At 62.9% G+C, this 16,008-nt stretch overlaps 2 protein-coding genes across 7 annotated transcripts in view; one reads left to right on the top strand and one right to left on the bottom strand.

The window, feature by feature from the left end:
- The first annotated feature begins 264 nt into the window (after positions 1-264).
- Positions 265-4,395, top strand: LOC138418542 (chymotrypsinogen B-like). Its single transcript, XM_069549933.1, has 7 exons — positions 265-316; positions 1,312-1,415; positions 1,502-1,581; positions 1,997-2,075; positions 2,434-2,614; positions 3,588-3,721; positions 4,173-4,395. Exons 1-7 carry the CDS (start codon positions 265-267, stop codon positions 4,332-4,334), a joined length of 792 nt encoding a protein of 263 aa, XP_069406034.1. The 3' UTR covers positions 4,335-4,395.
- Positions 4,396-5,284: 889 nt separating this feature from the next.
- The window catches only part of BCAR1 (BCAR1 scaffold protein, Cas family member), a 33,888-nt gene continuing 23,164 nt past the window's right edge, over positions 5,285-16,008 (bottom strand). For 5 of the 6 annotated variants that reach the window (XM_069552371.1, XM_069552370.1, XM_069552372.1 and 2 more), the window contains 5 exons: positions 11,890-12,051; positions 11,614-11,730; positions 9,522-10,619; positions 8,717-8,806; positions 5,285-6,221 (listed from right to left, as the gene is read on the bottom strand). In XM_069552371.1, the coding sequence (XP_069408472.1) occupies positions 5,709-6,221; positions 8,717-8,806; positions 9,522-10,619; positions 11,614-11,730; positions 11,890-12,051 (1,980 nt within the window). In that variant the 3' untranslated portion in view covers positions 5,285-5,708. Of the gene's footprint in view, positions 6,528-8,716; positions 8,807-9,521; positions 10,620-11,613; positions 11,731-11,889; positions 12,052-16,008 lie in introns of all 6 variants that reach the window. The other variant, XM_069552374.1, reaches the window with a different exon arrangement.

Here is a 16,008-nt window from a genome sequence, read left to right on the forward strand (position 1 = left end):
CTTGTGCTCAAGGCCTGCCCTGGGGAGGGGGGACCTGGGGGTGGAGTCCGGTGCTGGCCCCACACACTTGTGACTCCAGGAAACTTTCCCAGGAGTGGCCCCCAAGGCCTGTCTCTTTCCCAGGCCCGTGCTGCAGTCAGGTGCTTCTCAGCCCAAGGTCTTCTGATAAGGAGGGGATGGCGAGGCAGGCTGCGATTGGTGGGCTGGGGCAATATATTGGGGGTCCCTCGGGCAGACCCCATCTCCCCTGCTGAGCCGCACACCATGGCCCTTCTCTGGGTTGTCCTTGGCTTCTTCCTCTTTGGCAGCAGCTTCGGTAAGTGCAGGGCTCAGGCAGACCTGGCAGACCCCGGTCAAGCCTTGGCCCCGCCCTGGCCCCAGACCCAGAAGCAGGGGACACGAGGGTCCAAGTCCTCATGCCTTGAACCACCCCTGCCGCCCACCCCTCCAGGTGCCCCTCTGACCCTCCTTGGGCACCTACCCCTGGCTCCCCACTCCTCCGCTGGGCCTGGGGCCCCCCGCCACCTGGAGGTCCCTTGGACTTCTGGTCTGGTCTCCTCCATTCGCTCAGAAGCCTTGGGGTGGTCTGGGCTCCTCTACCCCCCAAACCTGCCACCAAGCCATGTGAATTCTGCCTCAGGGATATTCCCCAAGCCCGTCCATCTTGCCCGGCCCCTCCACCCTCTGGGTTTGGACGCACTCCTGGGTTGGTGCCACCCCACCTGTGGCAACTGTTCAGTCGCTAAGTCGTGTCCGACTCTTTGCTATCCCATGGGCTGCAGCACACCAGGCTTCCCTGTCCTTCACCATCTCCCAGAATTTGTTCAAACTCATGTCCATTGAGTCCGTGATGCCATTCAACCATCTCATCCTCTGCTGCCTCCTTCTCCTCCCACCTTCAATCTTTCCCAGCATCAGGGTCTTTTCCAATGAGTCAGTTCTTTGCATCAGGTGGCCAAAGTACAAGGTAATAGCCTCACCCAAAGCTGCTCCCCCTGAAGACTCAGAGGCCATGAGAGCACCCAGGACTCACACAGGACATCCCAGCCTTTGGGAAAGGATCCTGGGCTCAGAGGGGACAGACACCCCCCTCAGGGCACACAGCAGGCCGGGGAGAGACCCTCCGCTTCAGGGACCATCCACAAGAGTGCCTAAGGGCAGTTGTCAGCTAGCCGGGAGGGGGCTAAATGTCTTGCAGCAGACAAAGCTCTGGGTGCCAGGGTGCTGCGGAGGCCTGGAAGAGCTGCATCTGCACCCTGATACCCCTTGAGGCACCATCTACAGACCAGCCACCCCATCTCTGCCCCTCAGGTTGCGGGGTCCCCGCCATCGACCCTGTGCTGAGTGGCCTCTCCAGAATTGTCAACGGGGAGGACGCCGTGCCCGGCTCCTGGCCCTGGCAGGTGTCCCTGCAGGTGAGGGGGTGCTGAGGAGGGGCAGGTTAGACAGAGGGGGCTGAGGTGGGAGAGGCAAGGCTGACTCTCTCCCACCCCCTCCCCAGACCAGCTCCGGCTTCCACTTCTGCGGGGGCTCCCTCATCAGTGAGGACTGGGTGGTCACCGCCGCCCACTGCAGGGTCAGGTGAGGCCCCACTTCACCTGCTCAAAGAGACCACCTTTACCTCCCAGCCCCAAGCAGGCTCAGGGAGTGGGCACGGGGCTGCTGCGGGGGGGAGGGGGGGGCTGGGGCTGCCAAGGGGGTGGGGGCGGCTGCTCTTGTTCCCCACCTGCAGGCAGAACAGTCTCCAGGAAAAGCCCCCCCATCCTCCAACCCCCGCCAGCACCCGGGCCCCCAGACCCCAGCTTGGTCCAGGACAGCGTGTCTGGGCCTCCGCCTTCACAGTACAGACGGAGAAACTGAGGCCCAGGGAGAACAGGGGTGCCCTGGGGTCCCCGCAGGACTGCGCAGCCCGGGTGGGCTCGCCCACCTGGCACAGTGCCCAGGCCTCTGCGGGGGCAGCTGTGAGCCTGTGCTCCGACTGTGGCTTCCTTTCTAGGAAGGGTCACCTCGTGGTGGCCGGGGTATCCGACCAGGGCTCCGAGGAGGAGGCCGGCCAGGTGCTGAGGGTCGCCGAGGTACTCACGGTGGGTGGGCGGTGTGGTGGGGGAGTGCTGGGGCGGGGAGGAGGGGGGTGCTGGGTGGGGGGTCGTGGACTTGAGGACCCTGACCAGCGGCTGCGCTTCACCCCGCCGGCACCTCTCTAGACCGACTTTCTGTTCTTCTTCCCAAACACAGCTCCTTTACAAACACTCAAGGTTGTTTTGCTCATCGTAGGAAAATGCAAAATATGTCACATGCCACTCCCCCCACTTGGTCTGTTCGGCCCCATCTGCGTTCCCGCAACACCCTCTGCACCCCCACCCCCCAATCGCTCGCCGGCGCCCCCGCGGCCCCGCCCCCGCGGCCCGCCCAGCCCCCCGCTGTCCTGCGCAGGTCTTCGAACACCCGCAGTGGGACCTGCGCGCCGTGCGCAACGACGTGGCCCTGCTGAAGCTGGCGGCGCCCGCCCGCCTCTCCGCCACCGTGGCCCCCGTCTGCCTGCCCAGCGCCGACACCAGCTTCCCCGCGGGCTCCCTGTGCACCGTCGCCGGCTGGGGCAAGACCCGGTACAATGGTGAGTGTCCGTGAGGAGTGCTCAGGGCCCAGACTCCTGCTGTGCTTCCAGCTAAGTCCTGAGCACAATCAACCTTCCCTTTCTTTACTTAAAGAAAGCTAAAGTGAAGTCGCTCAGTCGTCTCCGACTCTTTGCAACCCCCTCGTCTGTAGCCCACCAGGCCCCTCTGTCCATGGGATTTTCCAGGCAAGAGCACTGGAGTGGGTAGCCATTTCCTTCTTGAGAAAGTCTTCCTGACCCAGGGATTGAACCCAGGTCTCCTGCATTGTAGGCAAACGCTTTACCCTCTGACCCACTGGGGAAGTCCACTTAACCCTCTTTATTAAAAACCTATCAAGCAAAAATAAAAACAAACCATATATACCTAAACAGTTTCCAAAGAGACACCTAAGTTCCAGCACCTAAGTGTCACCCCTCTAATCTGCACGGAGGTAGAGTGAGAAGGGTGGCTGTGCCCAGCATCCCTGAAGTCTGCGCTGGGAGCCCACGGTCCAGGCTACCTTCAGGCCCGAGCGCCCAGGTCTCCCCTCCCTCCCCGACTCCAGCCTCCTCAGGCTCTTCCTCTGTCCTGAGTTCCTCCACCACGGCCACAGCCTACCAGCTGGTCCTTTAACACAACGCGAGCAGCCAAGAAAGGGCAGAACAGGGAGGTGCTCCCTCATGGGTCCCTCCAGCGTCCCCAGCCAGAGGAGGGCTGGGGAGGAGGGATGGCCCCTCCGCCCGCACGCAGGGCCGGGCTGGCCCGGGACGCAGGGGCCCGGCAGGCAGGACTTGCTTGACCAACTGTGGTGGGAGCGCAGACGCATTGCCTGGTGTGGAACTGGAGAGGGACCGCCTCCCAGACTCTTGGAAGGTGGCGCTCAGCACCCACGATTGTCATGATGGAGGAGGATCACACCGTGGGAGGGCAGGGTTCCAGCAGGCGCTGGTCTCCTCTCCCTGGGCCCTGACCCCATGCCCTCTGTCCTTCTAGCCTTCGATACCCCTGACAAGCTGCAGCAGGCCACCCTGCCCATCCTGTCTAACGCCGACTGCGAAGAGTTCTGGGGCAGCAAGATCACTGACGTGATGATCTGTGCGGGGGCCAGCGGCATCTCCTCCTGCATGGTACTGCCTGCTGCCCTGCCCGCCCTCACAGGCTCCCCCCTGGCCAGGCCAGGAGGACCGGCTCCTCTGCCACGACCTCCTCACCCTCATGCCCTGCCCGGTGTCCCAGTGAAGGCGTGGACCCGCACTATCAGAGGCCCCTGGTGAGAGCTGGCTCTGACCAGGCGTGGTATGGTGCTTCCAGACGGATTTAATTTCATAGCAACCGCACAAGATGGACATTTCCATCCATTTTACAGGTGATGGGGAGGCTGAGAGGATCAGCCCCCGCCCCAGGCCCCCCAGGAGTAGGGGGCAGAGCTGCCATCTGAGCAGGTCCGAGTGTCTGTGCACAACCTCTGGGCCCCCACTTGCCCTTGGTCTGCATCCCCTGGACTAGGCCAGGTATGGGCACAGCAGGGCCCTGGCACCTTCTTTCTGGCTTGGACACAAGTCCTGTCTCCTTCTGCAGGGTGACTCCGGCGGCCCCCTGGTCTGCCAGAAGGACGGAGCCTGGACCCTGGCAGGCATCGTGTCCTGGGGCAGCAGCCGGTGTAGCCCATTCTTACCTGGCGTATATGCCCGGGTCACCAAGTTCATTCCCTGGATTCTTGAAGTTCTGGAGGCCAACTGAGCCTCTGCGCCACCCCAGCTCCCATCTGTGTAAAACCCAAATAAAACTGCTTGCATCTTCACCTCTGCGTCTTCACCGGGCTAGATGAAGGGTGGGAGGGTGGCCGCCCTTCCTGAGGGCCCTCTGGAGTTCAGAGCTGAGAGGGCTGGCAGATCGCCCAGCCCCATGCCCTCCTTCACGGAGATGGGGAGTGAGGCCCAGATTTACATGCATCACGATGACAGCTGGTCCCCTCGTGGGAGGAGGGCACAGCAACCTACTCCAGGGTTCTTGCCTGGAGAATCCCATGGACAGAGGAGCTTGGTGGGCCACAGTCCACAGGGAGTACAGGCCACAAAGAGTTAGACATGACTGAAGCAACTTAGCAGGCACTGGTCCCCTACCTCCCAACTTGGAAGCCAAGTCTCAGTGTAATTCAGATGGAACACTTCTGGAGAAGTTCCACAAGCTGAAATTAAGAGCTCCTAAGGGTTAAGTTCTGGACAAGGGCTGTGAGAGTTTCTCTGCATGGAGTCTTGTGTCCCCCAGGGGTGCCTGCAGTGGGGGGCTCTCTGCCTTTAGATGTGGGGGCCCCAGCACGGCTCACTGGCTCCTGGAGCAGCTCCCGCCCCTGCACCCGCCTTCCCCTCGGCCACTGCCGGGAACCAGGGTGGATTTTCATCAGACCTCAGTGCTGGCTGTGCCCTTGGCCACACACAGGCTGAGCCTTTCTGGTCGCAGGGCTCCGCCGGACGCTGCTCTTCAGCCTCCTTCCAGCAGCCCGGGCTCCCTGCCTCCTCTCCAGGCCCAGCCCTGCTCCCCCAGGCCTTCATTTTCTGAAGAGACCTACTTTCTCTTCATCCTTTTCACAGCTTCAGCCTGAAACCCCTGGAAACCCCTCAACCTGGCAGCCCACCTGTGGCACACCTGCCTTCCCACCTGGCAGCCTTGACTCTCATACCTCAGGAGGATGCTTTTCATTTTAAATTTTATTTAAATGTAGACTATTAGTCAAATGAATGGAAAATCAATAATGAAAAATAGTTTCTTAGGGTTTTCTCCTGGTGCAGAGAACATACCCCCAGCCACGCTTGCCCTGTCGGGGGACGTGGCCCCCTCACTGGTCAGCCCAAGGGGTCCCCTGAGGCTGTGTGGGTGGTGAGGCCTGTGGACCCCAGCCCGGCCCCCCTGGGCCTGCAGTGCGTTCGGGAGAGACTGCTAGCCCTCACAGCCTCGGCTCTGCTGGGGCTCCGCCAGGAGGCCTGCCCCACCTCCTGGCCCATCATAAATACACACGCTGCCCTGCGCAGTCTGGGCGCCTGGCCCCGCGCGGTGCGGCAGCTCTCTGGGCCGTGCCGCCCTGCCCTCCTGCCCTTGCCCCTCCGTGGGCGGCACTCAGGCGGCGGCCAACTGGCCCAGGACGCGGCGGAACTGCTGGGTGCTGTGGCCCAGCTCCTTGACCCGGTCCACCATGTCCTGGGCAGCAGCGGGCGATGGGTACTGCAGGGCGGCAGCCTTGGTGGTCGCCACGATGCCGCGCAGCAGCTCGCACAGCAGGTTGCTGTAGTGCGTCACCTGGCTGCGCACGTCAGCCGCCTGGGCCTGCCGTGACAACGTGTCCCCGATGAACACCAGCTTGTGCGCGCTGAGGATGACGAACTTGCTGTGTGCCACGAAGATCTTGGGCGGCTGGTTGGTGGCCACGGCGGTGAAGAAGGCGTCCACGGCGTTGGTCAGCGTGGTCAGGTTGGCCTCGCACTGCTCCAGGTAGAAGAGCAGCAGCTGCCGGTCCGAAGGCCCCAGGCCACCTGGCCGTCCCGGCACCGCAGCCTGAGCCGGCGTCCAGCTGGCCAGGTCGTGCTCTATGGGCCGCGACACCTCTTGCTCCAGCCGCTCGAACTGCTTCAGCTGGGAGAGAGGGACAGCAGGGTGAAAAGCAGGCCGTGGAGCGAAAGGACAAAGCCCAGCGGGAGAGCGAGGGCCCCCGGTCAGAGGCCCTCACTGGCCTCCCCGGCCCCACCCGCCCAGCCTGCCCTCAGACATTCTCCATACGGCCTCCCCACTCATCTCCAGAGGTGGCAGGCTGTGTGCGTCACGCCTTTGAAAAGACAAAAGTGCTAGAGAGGGGGCCGGTGAGCGGCGGCGGGGTGAGGGGTCGCGGCCTCCTGGTTGGGATGCTGCTGTCCAGTCACCTCAGACGCCATCCCTGGGGGACTGGGAGAAGGGAACGCACTCGACACTTTGTTTCCAACTTCCCATCAATCTCCAAGTATTCCAAAATGAAAAGTTAAAAAAAAAAAACTCTCCTTAACGTATGCAGTGTGAAAAGATTCAAATACACGAAGCAGAAAAGAAGAGAGTTATCACCTAGAGTAACATGCACCCTGAAATCTGTTAAATCTCTGGTGAGTTATCCTTTTAGAACTATACACTGAAGTATTTGCAGATGAAATGATGTAAGGCTTTCACAACAATGTGGTAGACAAGTCGCTGCCCTGAGAATGATGGGCTAGGGAAGCCTGGGGCTCCTTCTCTCCAATGAGTTTACCTGGGGGGTTATTTTCTTCAATTTTATACATGTATTAAATCTCTCACAATAAAAATGTTAAGGAAAAACCAAAAGGTCATAGTACTTGCCTATTTCAGAAAAAAACCCCACCCATAACTAGTGACTATTCTACAAAGGCGTTTTCCTTTAAACACAAATAGTCCCTTTCCCTCTTGAACTAGAAAACTGGAGGGCTTCCCTGGTGGCCTCATGGCTAAGACTGCGCCTCCATCGCAGTGGGTGCAGGTTTGATCTGTGGTTGGGAAACTAAGATCCCGCAAACGGCCCTCCCTCCCTGCCCACAACCCCAGGAAAAGATAAAAACTGGAAACATACAGTGTACTAAGAGTTGACTCATTGGAAAAGACTCTGATGCTGGGAGGGATTGGGGGTAGGAGGAGCAGGGGACGACAGAGGATGAGATGGCTGGATGGCATCACTGACTCGATGGTCTGAGTGAACTCCGGGAGTTGGTGACAGACAGGGAGGCCTGGCGTGCTGCGATTCATGGGTTTGCAAAGAGTCGGACACGACTGAGCAACTGAACTGATATATACATATATTAAATATATATATGTATAGCCTAAAATATATATTAAATATATACACATATTATAACCTACCTTTAACACCCAACAATAATGGGCTGTTCACTTCCTGTTAGTGAGTACACATAAGCCATGTGATAAAAATCCCCACCAGCAGCAGCTCTGGCCTGGATGTTAGCAGTGTGGACTGACAAGTCCTCACCCCAAGCTGGTTCTGACTGGGTGGCTGTGACCAGCCCTGCATAGACTCAGGTTTCAGGCTTTATTTAATTAGCAAACCAGCGTGACACTGATCCTTCCTAGCACTTGGAACCCTGACTTTCCCTCTTAGCTGGCTACTTGGTGAAACTCACTTGGTTCTCTCTGGTTAGGTAAATGCTGCCAGAGTGGAGCAGAAGGCAGAGAAGACAAAGCGTACGTCCATTTCTAAGTCAGTGGCGATCACCTTCAGAGCCAGTCATTAGCATCTGTACCTCGGCTGCACATGTTCTGTGTGCTCAGCACCTCCCAAGCATTATACATTGTTTACTCATTGAATTCTCACACTGACCCCAAGATGGGTACAACTATGTCCCCTACTTTGCAGCTGGGGAAACGTGGCTTTGAAAACCACACCCCAAGTCCCCAGTCTCAGGGTGAACCTGGTGGGCTCTCTCCTAGACCACCCTTCCCCATGCTCAAGGAATGGGAAGTGAGGGAAACTTTCTGGGGGATACTTTCTGTGTTGATTTTTTACCAGACTGTATTTTAATTTTTAAAATCTCCATAATCAGAATAAAACTCCCTGAAAACAAATCCCTTTCCTATTCTATGGAAACAAGCCAAAAATGAGGAAAATTCTATGTCCTCAGATAAACACAGCAGTGTTTTTCACAATAAGAAAAACTGGGTACAAAGCAAACATTCAACTATAACTGATGTAGGTTAACTTTAAAAACAATTTATGGTCAATATTTAATGCCACGGAAACGTCCTGAGATGAAAGCAGATGTAACTGTTTTCATTCACGTCTCAAGCCACGGATGGCGGACCCTTCCAAGGCCGGAGCAGGAATGGAAACCAGCCCCAGAGCATGGTGACTGCCCCTGAGGGTGAGTGGCTTCTTTTTTGCTTTCACACTTCTCTGCGTGTGCTAAGATACCTGCCACGATGACTGACAATAACCTACACAAATCCTGCTAACACATGGGGACAGCTTTGCGGGAGAGCAGAGTGGGGAGGGTCTGGGGAGCCCCGGAGGGTCAGCTAGCAGAACAGACTCTCAAGACGACAGTGCCAGGAGAGGCTGCGAGCCTGGGCGCCCTCACCTGCTGCAGCTCCAGCTGGCCCTTTCCCTGCCGCGTGATGCTGCCCTTTTCCAGCAGCTCCTTCTGGGTCTTCTCGAACTCTTCCTTCCCCTGCAGGGGAGACACAGGATGGAGCTGAGCCACAGCGCCCAGGCCAGGGGGTGCAGCGAGGCCAGCGGCCACCGGGGGCGCTGCGGCCACGAGCGGAGGGCGGGGCTCGGGGCTCCGCAGCAGGGCCTTGGGCCTCCTTCAGCTCCAGCCCTCAGACCGGTACCCGCCAGGCGGCCACGCGCCAGCTTGGGGTGAGGACGGGGCGGGCGCCCAACCACGCGGTCAGGCTCCGCCACCCCGCCCTGCCCCCACGGCGGGAATCACGTCCAGGCCGCCCCCTGGGGTACAGGGTCTGCCCGCCCACCCCTGATCGCTGTCCCTGGGACGCCCACTCGGCCAGCACCCGGGCCTCCATTCAAAGGCCCAGCCGGGCCCACTGTCCGTCACTTCGCTGTTCTCCCTCTCCTGCTAGGATCTTTGCTTTTGCTTGCACTTCAGGATTCACCTCCCCAAACAGGACAAGGCGCAGGCGCCAGACAAGCCCTGCCCTTGCAGGTGACTGGCAGCCATCCCTGGGGGGCGCTGCAGGACCCCTGATGGTGCGGCCACATGGGTCCAAGGGCCTGAGACAGGGAGGGTGGGACTCCAGGGGCCCGGCTGGCCTGGAAAAAGAGAAGGGCCCAGGGGCTCACCAAGACCTGGCCGGGCCCCATGCCTGCCCCGGCCGTGAAAGCCTGCTGGGGGTCAGGGCCCTCCCCAGGCCGGGCGCACCCACCTGCAGGTGCACGTAGTCATAGTCCTCCATCCAGCCCCCCTCGCCGCTCTCGTACTGCCCGTCAGGAGAGTCCTGGGAGGCGAACTTGGGGGGCGAGGGCAGGGGCCGGGACTGGATGCTGCTGGCCTTGTCGGCGGGGGTGGGGTGCAGGGGGCCACCCCCCTCCGGCCCTGGGACAGAGGCCTTGGTCCGTCTGAAGAGCAGCGAGGCGTTGCCATGCAGGAAGGAGGCCAGCTGCTTGGCGTCCTCGGGCACCGCCCGCGAGCAGGCCACCAGGCGGTCCAGGTCTTCGGGGGTGGCGCCCAGGCCTCCCCGGCCGCTCTCGAGGGCCTGGCCGTGGGCCACCAGCGTCTGGTACACATCCTCCATCTTCTGCAGCTGCCGGCTCAGCTTGGCGTGCAGCGTGCGGTCGGAGGTGTGCGTGGCGTTGCCCACCGCGCTGCGGGCGAACTCCAGCAGCTCGTGGACGGCTGCGTGGACGGCGGCCACGGCGGCCCGCAGGTCCACAGCTGGAGGCTCCTGAGGCTCGGGGGGCCCGCGCCGGCCCCCGCACCCGCCTGCGCTGCCTGCCAGGTCCAAGAGGTGGGCCACGGTGGCACTCACGCCCTGCTGCAGGCGGGTCAGGGCCTCCACGGCCACCTCCAGCTCCAGGGGCTCACGGCCCGGCACCGCCGCCTCCAGGGAGGAGGCCGACTGGCTGCTGCGGGTGCTGCCGGTGCTCGAGGCCGACAGGCGCTTGGCATCGGCCGGGGCCTCCCGCTCGGCCGCAGGAGGCACCGAGTACACGCCGGCGTCTGCCGCGCCGCTGCTGGCCGCCTCAGGGGGCAGGAGCCGCTCCCGGGGCACGTCGTAGAGGGCGCCGGGGCCGGGCCGCCGCAAGCCTGGGGGCACGTCGTAGAGGTCGGGGGCCGGGGGCGGCACGTCGTACACCTCCTCGGGCGGCGGGGAGTCCGGAGGGGGCGCGGCTAGGACCAGCGGGTGGCGGGTTGGGTCGAAGGGCTTGGCCTTGGCGAAGGCGGGGGGCACGTCGTAGGTCTCCTCACGCAGCAGGGGGCCGTCGGGCACGTCCTTGCTCACCGAGGGAGGGACATCGTACACCTGGGGGCCGAGAAGCGGTCACGGCTGCCCGTCCACCTGCCCCCCCCCGCCCCACCCCCCACCCCGGACCTACGGGTGGACCCAGGCATCTGTGCACACACAGCCCTGCGCTCGAGCGCCGCAATTCTTCCTGCAGGTTATGCTTCAGAGCTCGACTCTGGGGCCAGACCAGAGCTCAAAATCCCGGCCCCACCGCTTACTAGCTGTGTGACCTCAGGCGCTGGGTGCACCTCTCTGTGCCTGTACGCTGGCCTAGGAGAGAACGCCCTCACGGGTTTATTGTGAGGACTACACGATTTAATTCTCTGTATAACTGCAAACACGCAGGGAGAGGTCAGCTATCACACCACTACCACCCCGACCTTCAGTACCACCACCACGGGGGTATTTTCTACTCTATCTCTACTCTTTGTCTCTTGGTCGTATCCGACTCTTTGTGACCCCATGGACTGTAGCCCTCTAGGCTCCTCTGTCCCTGGGATTCTCCAGGCAAGAATACTCGAGTGGGTTGCCATGCCCTCCTCCAGGGGATCTTCCTGACCCAGGTATCCAACCTGCACCTCTTACGTCTCCTGTATTGGCAGGCGGGTTCTTTACGGCAGATATTAGTAGGTGGCTGAGCCACCTGCGTGCTGTACTCAGGGTGCTGATGCCCTGGTTTGCCCAGGACAGTCCTGGTTCAAGCCCGAGGCCCCTTCTAATTATTCATCCTCCTCCTCGCACTCTGAGAAGAATCCCCGTTTGGACGGTGCATGCTGTGGTCCCCCTGCCATCCCATGTGACCCTCTCAAGAACCTCCTGGAGAACGCCCTGCAGAGGAAGGACCCCTTCCCTGATGAGGAAGCCGAGGCTCGGAGGGGCGGCTGGTTTCCACCCCCGTCACAGAGGTCCTGGAGGCAGGTCTCTGGAGCCCCTGCTCTGCAGGCCCCCGCCGCAGGGCGCACACAGTCACACCCAGCACCCTGTGCAGCTGCAGCAAACCCTCCATGCTCACCGCGTGGTGGCTGGCCGGCAGCAGGCCCTTCTCCACACTGGGGGGCACGTCGTACACATCCAGCGAGGGGTCCCGGCCATTGGGACCCTTGACAGCCATGGGGGGTGTGTCGTATACCTGAGGGCAGGAGAGGTGCAGTAATGCAGGGGCCAGGGCCACCTGAGGGCAGGGAGGTGGACCCCAAGCTGCACCCCAGGGCCTCCCCGGCCGGGCCTGGACAGCACAGCACCCCGGGCAGGGGGAGGACGGGACCCCGCCACCAGCCCAGACACCCACCTCCTGGCTGCACTGGCCAGGCAGCAGCCCACGCACGGGGGGCACGTCGTAGATGTCCTGGGGCCCGGGGGCCAGCAGGTGGCGCGGGATGTCATACTCGTCCTGCTCGGGAGGGGGGGCCTCGAACACGTAGCCCTGCCCCACACGGGTGGGCACTACCACCTGCGGGCAGACAGCCACCCGTCACCTCCAGCCCTGGAGACCAGCCTCCATGACCCCCTCAGGGAGATGCCACCGCCTGACGTGAGCAGAACACACGCGAGGGGCCCCCAGAGCAGAGGGTGTGCACGTCCCTCGTAGTCCTTGCCTTCCCGTCAATGAAGCAGCGCGCGAGGACTACAAGGACCCCACTGTTGGCTGACAGCCATCTGGTGTGGCAGGACACAGGAGAGGAGTCCACAGCCCAGTGACTCACAAGGCTCCAGAGGCACCTACATGTGGGCTGAGGAGGGGGCCGCCCCTGCCCGGGGTGCCCCTGCCGATGGTGCCTCACAGCAGTGCTGTCCACAGGGCGGCCTGCCTGCAGGGCTGTCCCCACCAGAGGGCCCGGCAGCCACTTTCCGGCTCCAGACAATGAGGGGGGATGGTGCCAGGCGGGAGGAGGAGGGGGCCTGCAGGGGATCCTGGGGGTCAGGGCCTGGGGCCTCCCCACCCTCCTTGTCCCCCACACCCCTGGGGTACTCCTGGGAAGGGGCCACTGAGAACTTCCAGCGCCCAGAGCCAGTTCTACTGCAAACAGCAGGACAGAGGCTGTTCTGGCAAGTTGTGTGTGGGTGTGAGGAAGGAAGGAGACCGGAACCAGGAGCCCTGCTCCCACAGCACCACACCCCCGGGGCTGCAGAGACCAGCCTCCACGCACCCGAAAGCACAAGGCCTCGGCCGGGAGGTCTCCCCTCCCGGTGCTCTTCCCTGGGCGAGCTGGCAGGCAGCCCCCCCTGTGGGGCACCGGCCCTGCGGTACTGGTGGGCCCCGGATCTGCTGACCGGGCACGGGCACACTTCCTCCACACGGCTCCCAGCTCACCCCTCTTGACAAAACGCCCTTCTGATCCCTAATCAAACGGAGGTCTGGGACGCGGTGACTCAGGCGCTCCCCACACACGTCCCTGGGAACTGCGGGGCGGAGGCAGGCCTGCCCCGGTGCTCATGCCCAAGAGCCCTGCGCCCCCAAAACCCTGCGCCCCGGGCTTGCATCCCCAGAGCTCTGCGCCCCCAGAACCCCGCGCCCGCTCCGCAGCCTGCGCGCGCTGGGCGCCCCCGGAGCAGCGCGGCCCTTGCTGGTCGGAGGCGCGGCCGGGCGGGGCTCACCCGCGGTGTCCCCGCCCCCGGCGCGTCTGCGGCAGAGAGGGCGGCCCTTCCCAAGCCTGTCCCTCTCCTCCAGCCCCAGACTTGAGTCTCCTCCAGGGCTATTTTCAGACGCTGGACCCGGCCAGCAGCAGGCCGGGGAGGGGGGGTGCGGCTGGCGGGAGATGGCGGGTCGGCGGGGCCCTGAGGCGAGGCCCAAGGGGACCGCGGGACCAGGGGTGCGCCCCGGCGTCTCCGCGCCCACCAGCACCGCCTCCGCCAGCGCTGATGGGAGGGCCGGGGGCGCGGGCCCGACTGGGCCTGCGGCCGAGTCAGGGACGAGGAGCAGCCATGCCGGCTGACAGAGGTCTCTGTTAGAGGGCAGCGCAGGCGGCCACGGTGGGGTGGGGGTGGGGGCTCGTCAGAGAGACCCACGCCCCAGAGAGGAGCCCCTAATCACAGGCTGCCAGCTCCACACCTGAGGCCCCATCAGCAGGCCTGGCGCCCCGGGCATAGGAGACACAATGCCCAGCACACGGCCCACACGCTCCCTCACGCACACACCTCAAGGTGCAGCAGACAGACACGCAGAGGCCGAGAAAACACACCCAACAGCCACGGCCAGACACACACCCACACCACGGACCAGGCAGGTGCCGCAGTGCGCCTTCAGGAGACAGAGCGAGGCTGAAGGCTCCCAAGGCCCCGGGACCCGGCAAGCGCCCTGCTGTCTTCTGCCCCAGCCGACCACTGCTGGGCAGCTTGCAATGGGCTTGTTCTGGGCAATGGGCGTCACCCCACGCGCCCCAAGCCAGCCTGTCTGGCACCTCCAGCCCCAGCCCTACCTAAGAGCCTCAGCTTTCTGTTCTGGGGTGTCGAAGGACAGAGGCCCAGACCCGACATGGGTTCCCCCCTCCTGAGGAGCGAGGCTGAGCTGTGTCTGCAGCTCTGACCCAGAGGAGGCCCAAGACTGGCCTCCTCCTCCCAGGCCTCGGCTCCCTAAGCCATGCCCCAGCCCCAAAGGGTGCTGACTCCCGAGGTGGCCCTGACCTGCCCCGAGCCATGCAGGCCGCCCTGCTCCAGGCTGCAGGCAGGTCGCTGTTCCTGGGCGCCCACCTCATCACTCACCTTCTGTTTCCCTGGACCCAAGGCCCTACCGACACTCTGCAGGGAGAGTCCCCCTCAGTCCAGCCAACCTCCAGCCCTAGAACCAGGGGCCTCAGTTTCCCAGGCTTCTGAAAGCACAGCCTGAAATGTGGGCACAGATGAACACTGCAGGATGTTTACAGTCTTGCAGTTTGTTACAGAGACACTCGCCATCAGAAGCCCCTTGGAGCCTGTCCCCCAAAGAGGGGGCGACAAGCAAAACTGGGGGCAGTTGTAATCACACTTAGGGACCCAAGAAAATGCTTCTGGTATCTAATGCCAGATTTATAACCTCAAAGGCGAAAGTCTGTACCAATCTGTGAAAGATGAGTAGTTCACTAGGCAAAATATGGCGAAATCCCCCAGCGAGCCCGTCCCGATTGGGGAAGCTCCTCTCCGGGCCTTCTCATGCATTACGCACCTGCCCGTGACAAGCAAGCACAGCTCTCACGACTATGAAGTAAAAGCAGATGCAATCGAGGCTGCCCAGGCCAGGAGCAGCGAGGCTTCTCAGGCGACGGTGAGGTTCCTGGGCCCCCAGCCCAGGGGCCCCGGGGGACACCGGCTCTGGGCAACCCCCTCAGTGGGCACGCGGGGGGAGCTCGCCAGCTGGGGGGAACCCAGAGAGCAGTCTACGAGCAAGCCGCGTGCATGGGAGGGAAACAGGACCCACAGCTAAACGCCCACAGCCCACAGTGGGGCCTCGCTGCACCTCCGGGGTGGGGGCTTCTACCGTGTCTGACTTCAAAGCTGTGCCAGGACAGGCCTGCCTGCAGAGGCTTGGAAAGGAGGGGGCAGGCGGGGAGGGTGCCTGCCCGGGGAGTGTGTGGAATGGAGCTGTGTGGGTGTGCGCGGGTGACTCTGGCATGTCCCCAGGCTCACCAGCCAGTTACCGCCCCCTCACCCCCACCCCAAGCCACCGTGCAGCAGTCCCTGTCTGGGCCGCCCCAGCCCAGCCCCCAGCCTGTCCAGCCAGGCGGCAGAAGGAGCAGGCAGAGACAAGGGGCCTCCGCCCAGGCCTCCCGGCTGCCAAGCTCTGCCCGTGGCAGGTCCAGGGCAACATACATGCTGGACTGCTGCCCAGCTGGCATCTCGGCCCTGGGCCGGCAGAGCACAGAGGCCCAGCGCCGTGAGGAGAGTGTCCTCAGACGGGCGGCTCTGGGCAAGACATGCACTCCAGTCCCACTCCTTCTACGGCAGATGGCCCGGGGGTGAGGGGCGCGTGAGCAGGTTGGGGTGCCGCTAGGGTGCTGGGTTCCTGCCTCCCGTGGGCAACAGCGAGAGGCCCTCTCAGGGCGACCATACGGTCTAGCAGGCAGTGTCCGCCCCTCAGTCCAGGAGTCACGGGCAGGTCACCCTGCGGCTTCTGCAGCTCGCTGCCATGGCCCGGGAGATGGTCGGGTGCCTGGAGGACGAGCTCACCACCGAGGGGCCCTTGGGCACTCCAGCACTTGTTGGCGGGCCTCCCCCAGGCCCCGTCCTGGCCTATGGGCCCCAGGCAAGGTGGCAGAGCAGCAAGATGGGGCAGCCGCGGACTCCGACAGTCTCGGAGGTGCCCACCAGCCCCACGCCGCTCACCCCCACTGTGCTACTGGGCAGAGAAGCATCACCGCCAGCCAGTGCGTCCCCCTGGGATCCTGGCCACTCCGGCCTCGCGCTCCGTGCTCCAATTACCCCCGGCAAGCGCCGC

This window comes from Ovis canadensis, chromosome 14 (assembly GCF_042477335.2).
Source record: "Ovis canadensis isolate MfBH-ARS-UI-01 breed Bighorn chromosome 14, ARS-UI_OviCan_v2, whole genome shotgun sequence".
In the NCBI taxonomy this organism is placed as follows: Eukaryota; Metazoa; Chordata; class Mammalia; order Artiodactyla; family Bovidae; genus Ovis; species Ovis canadensis.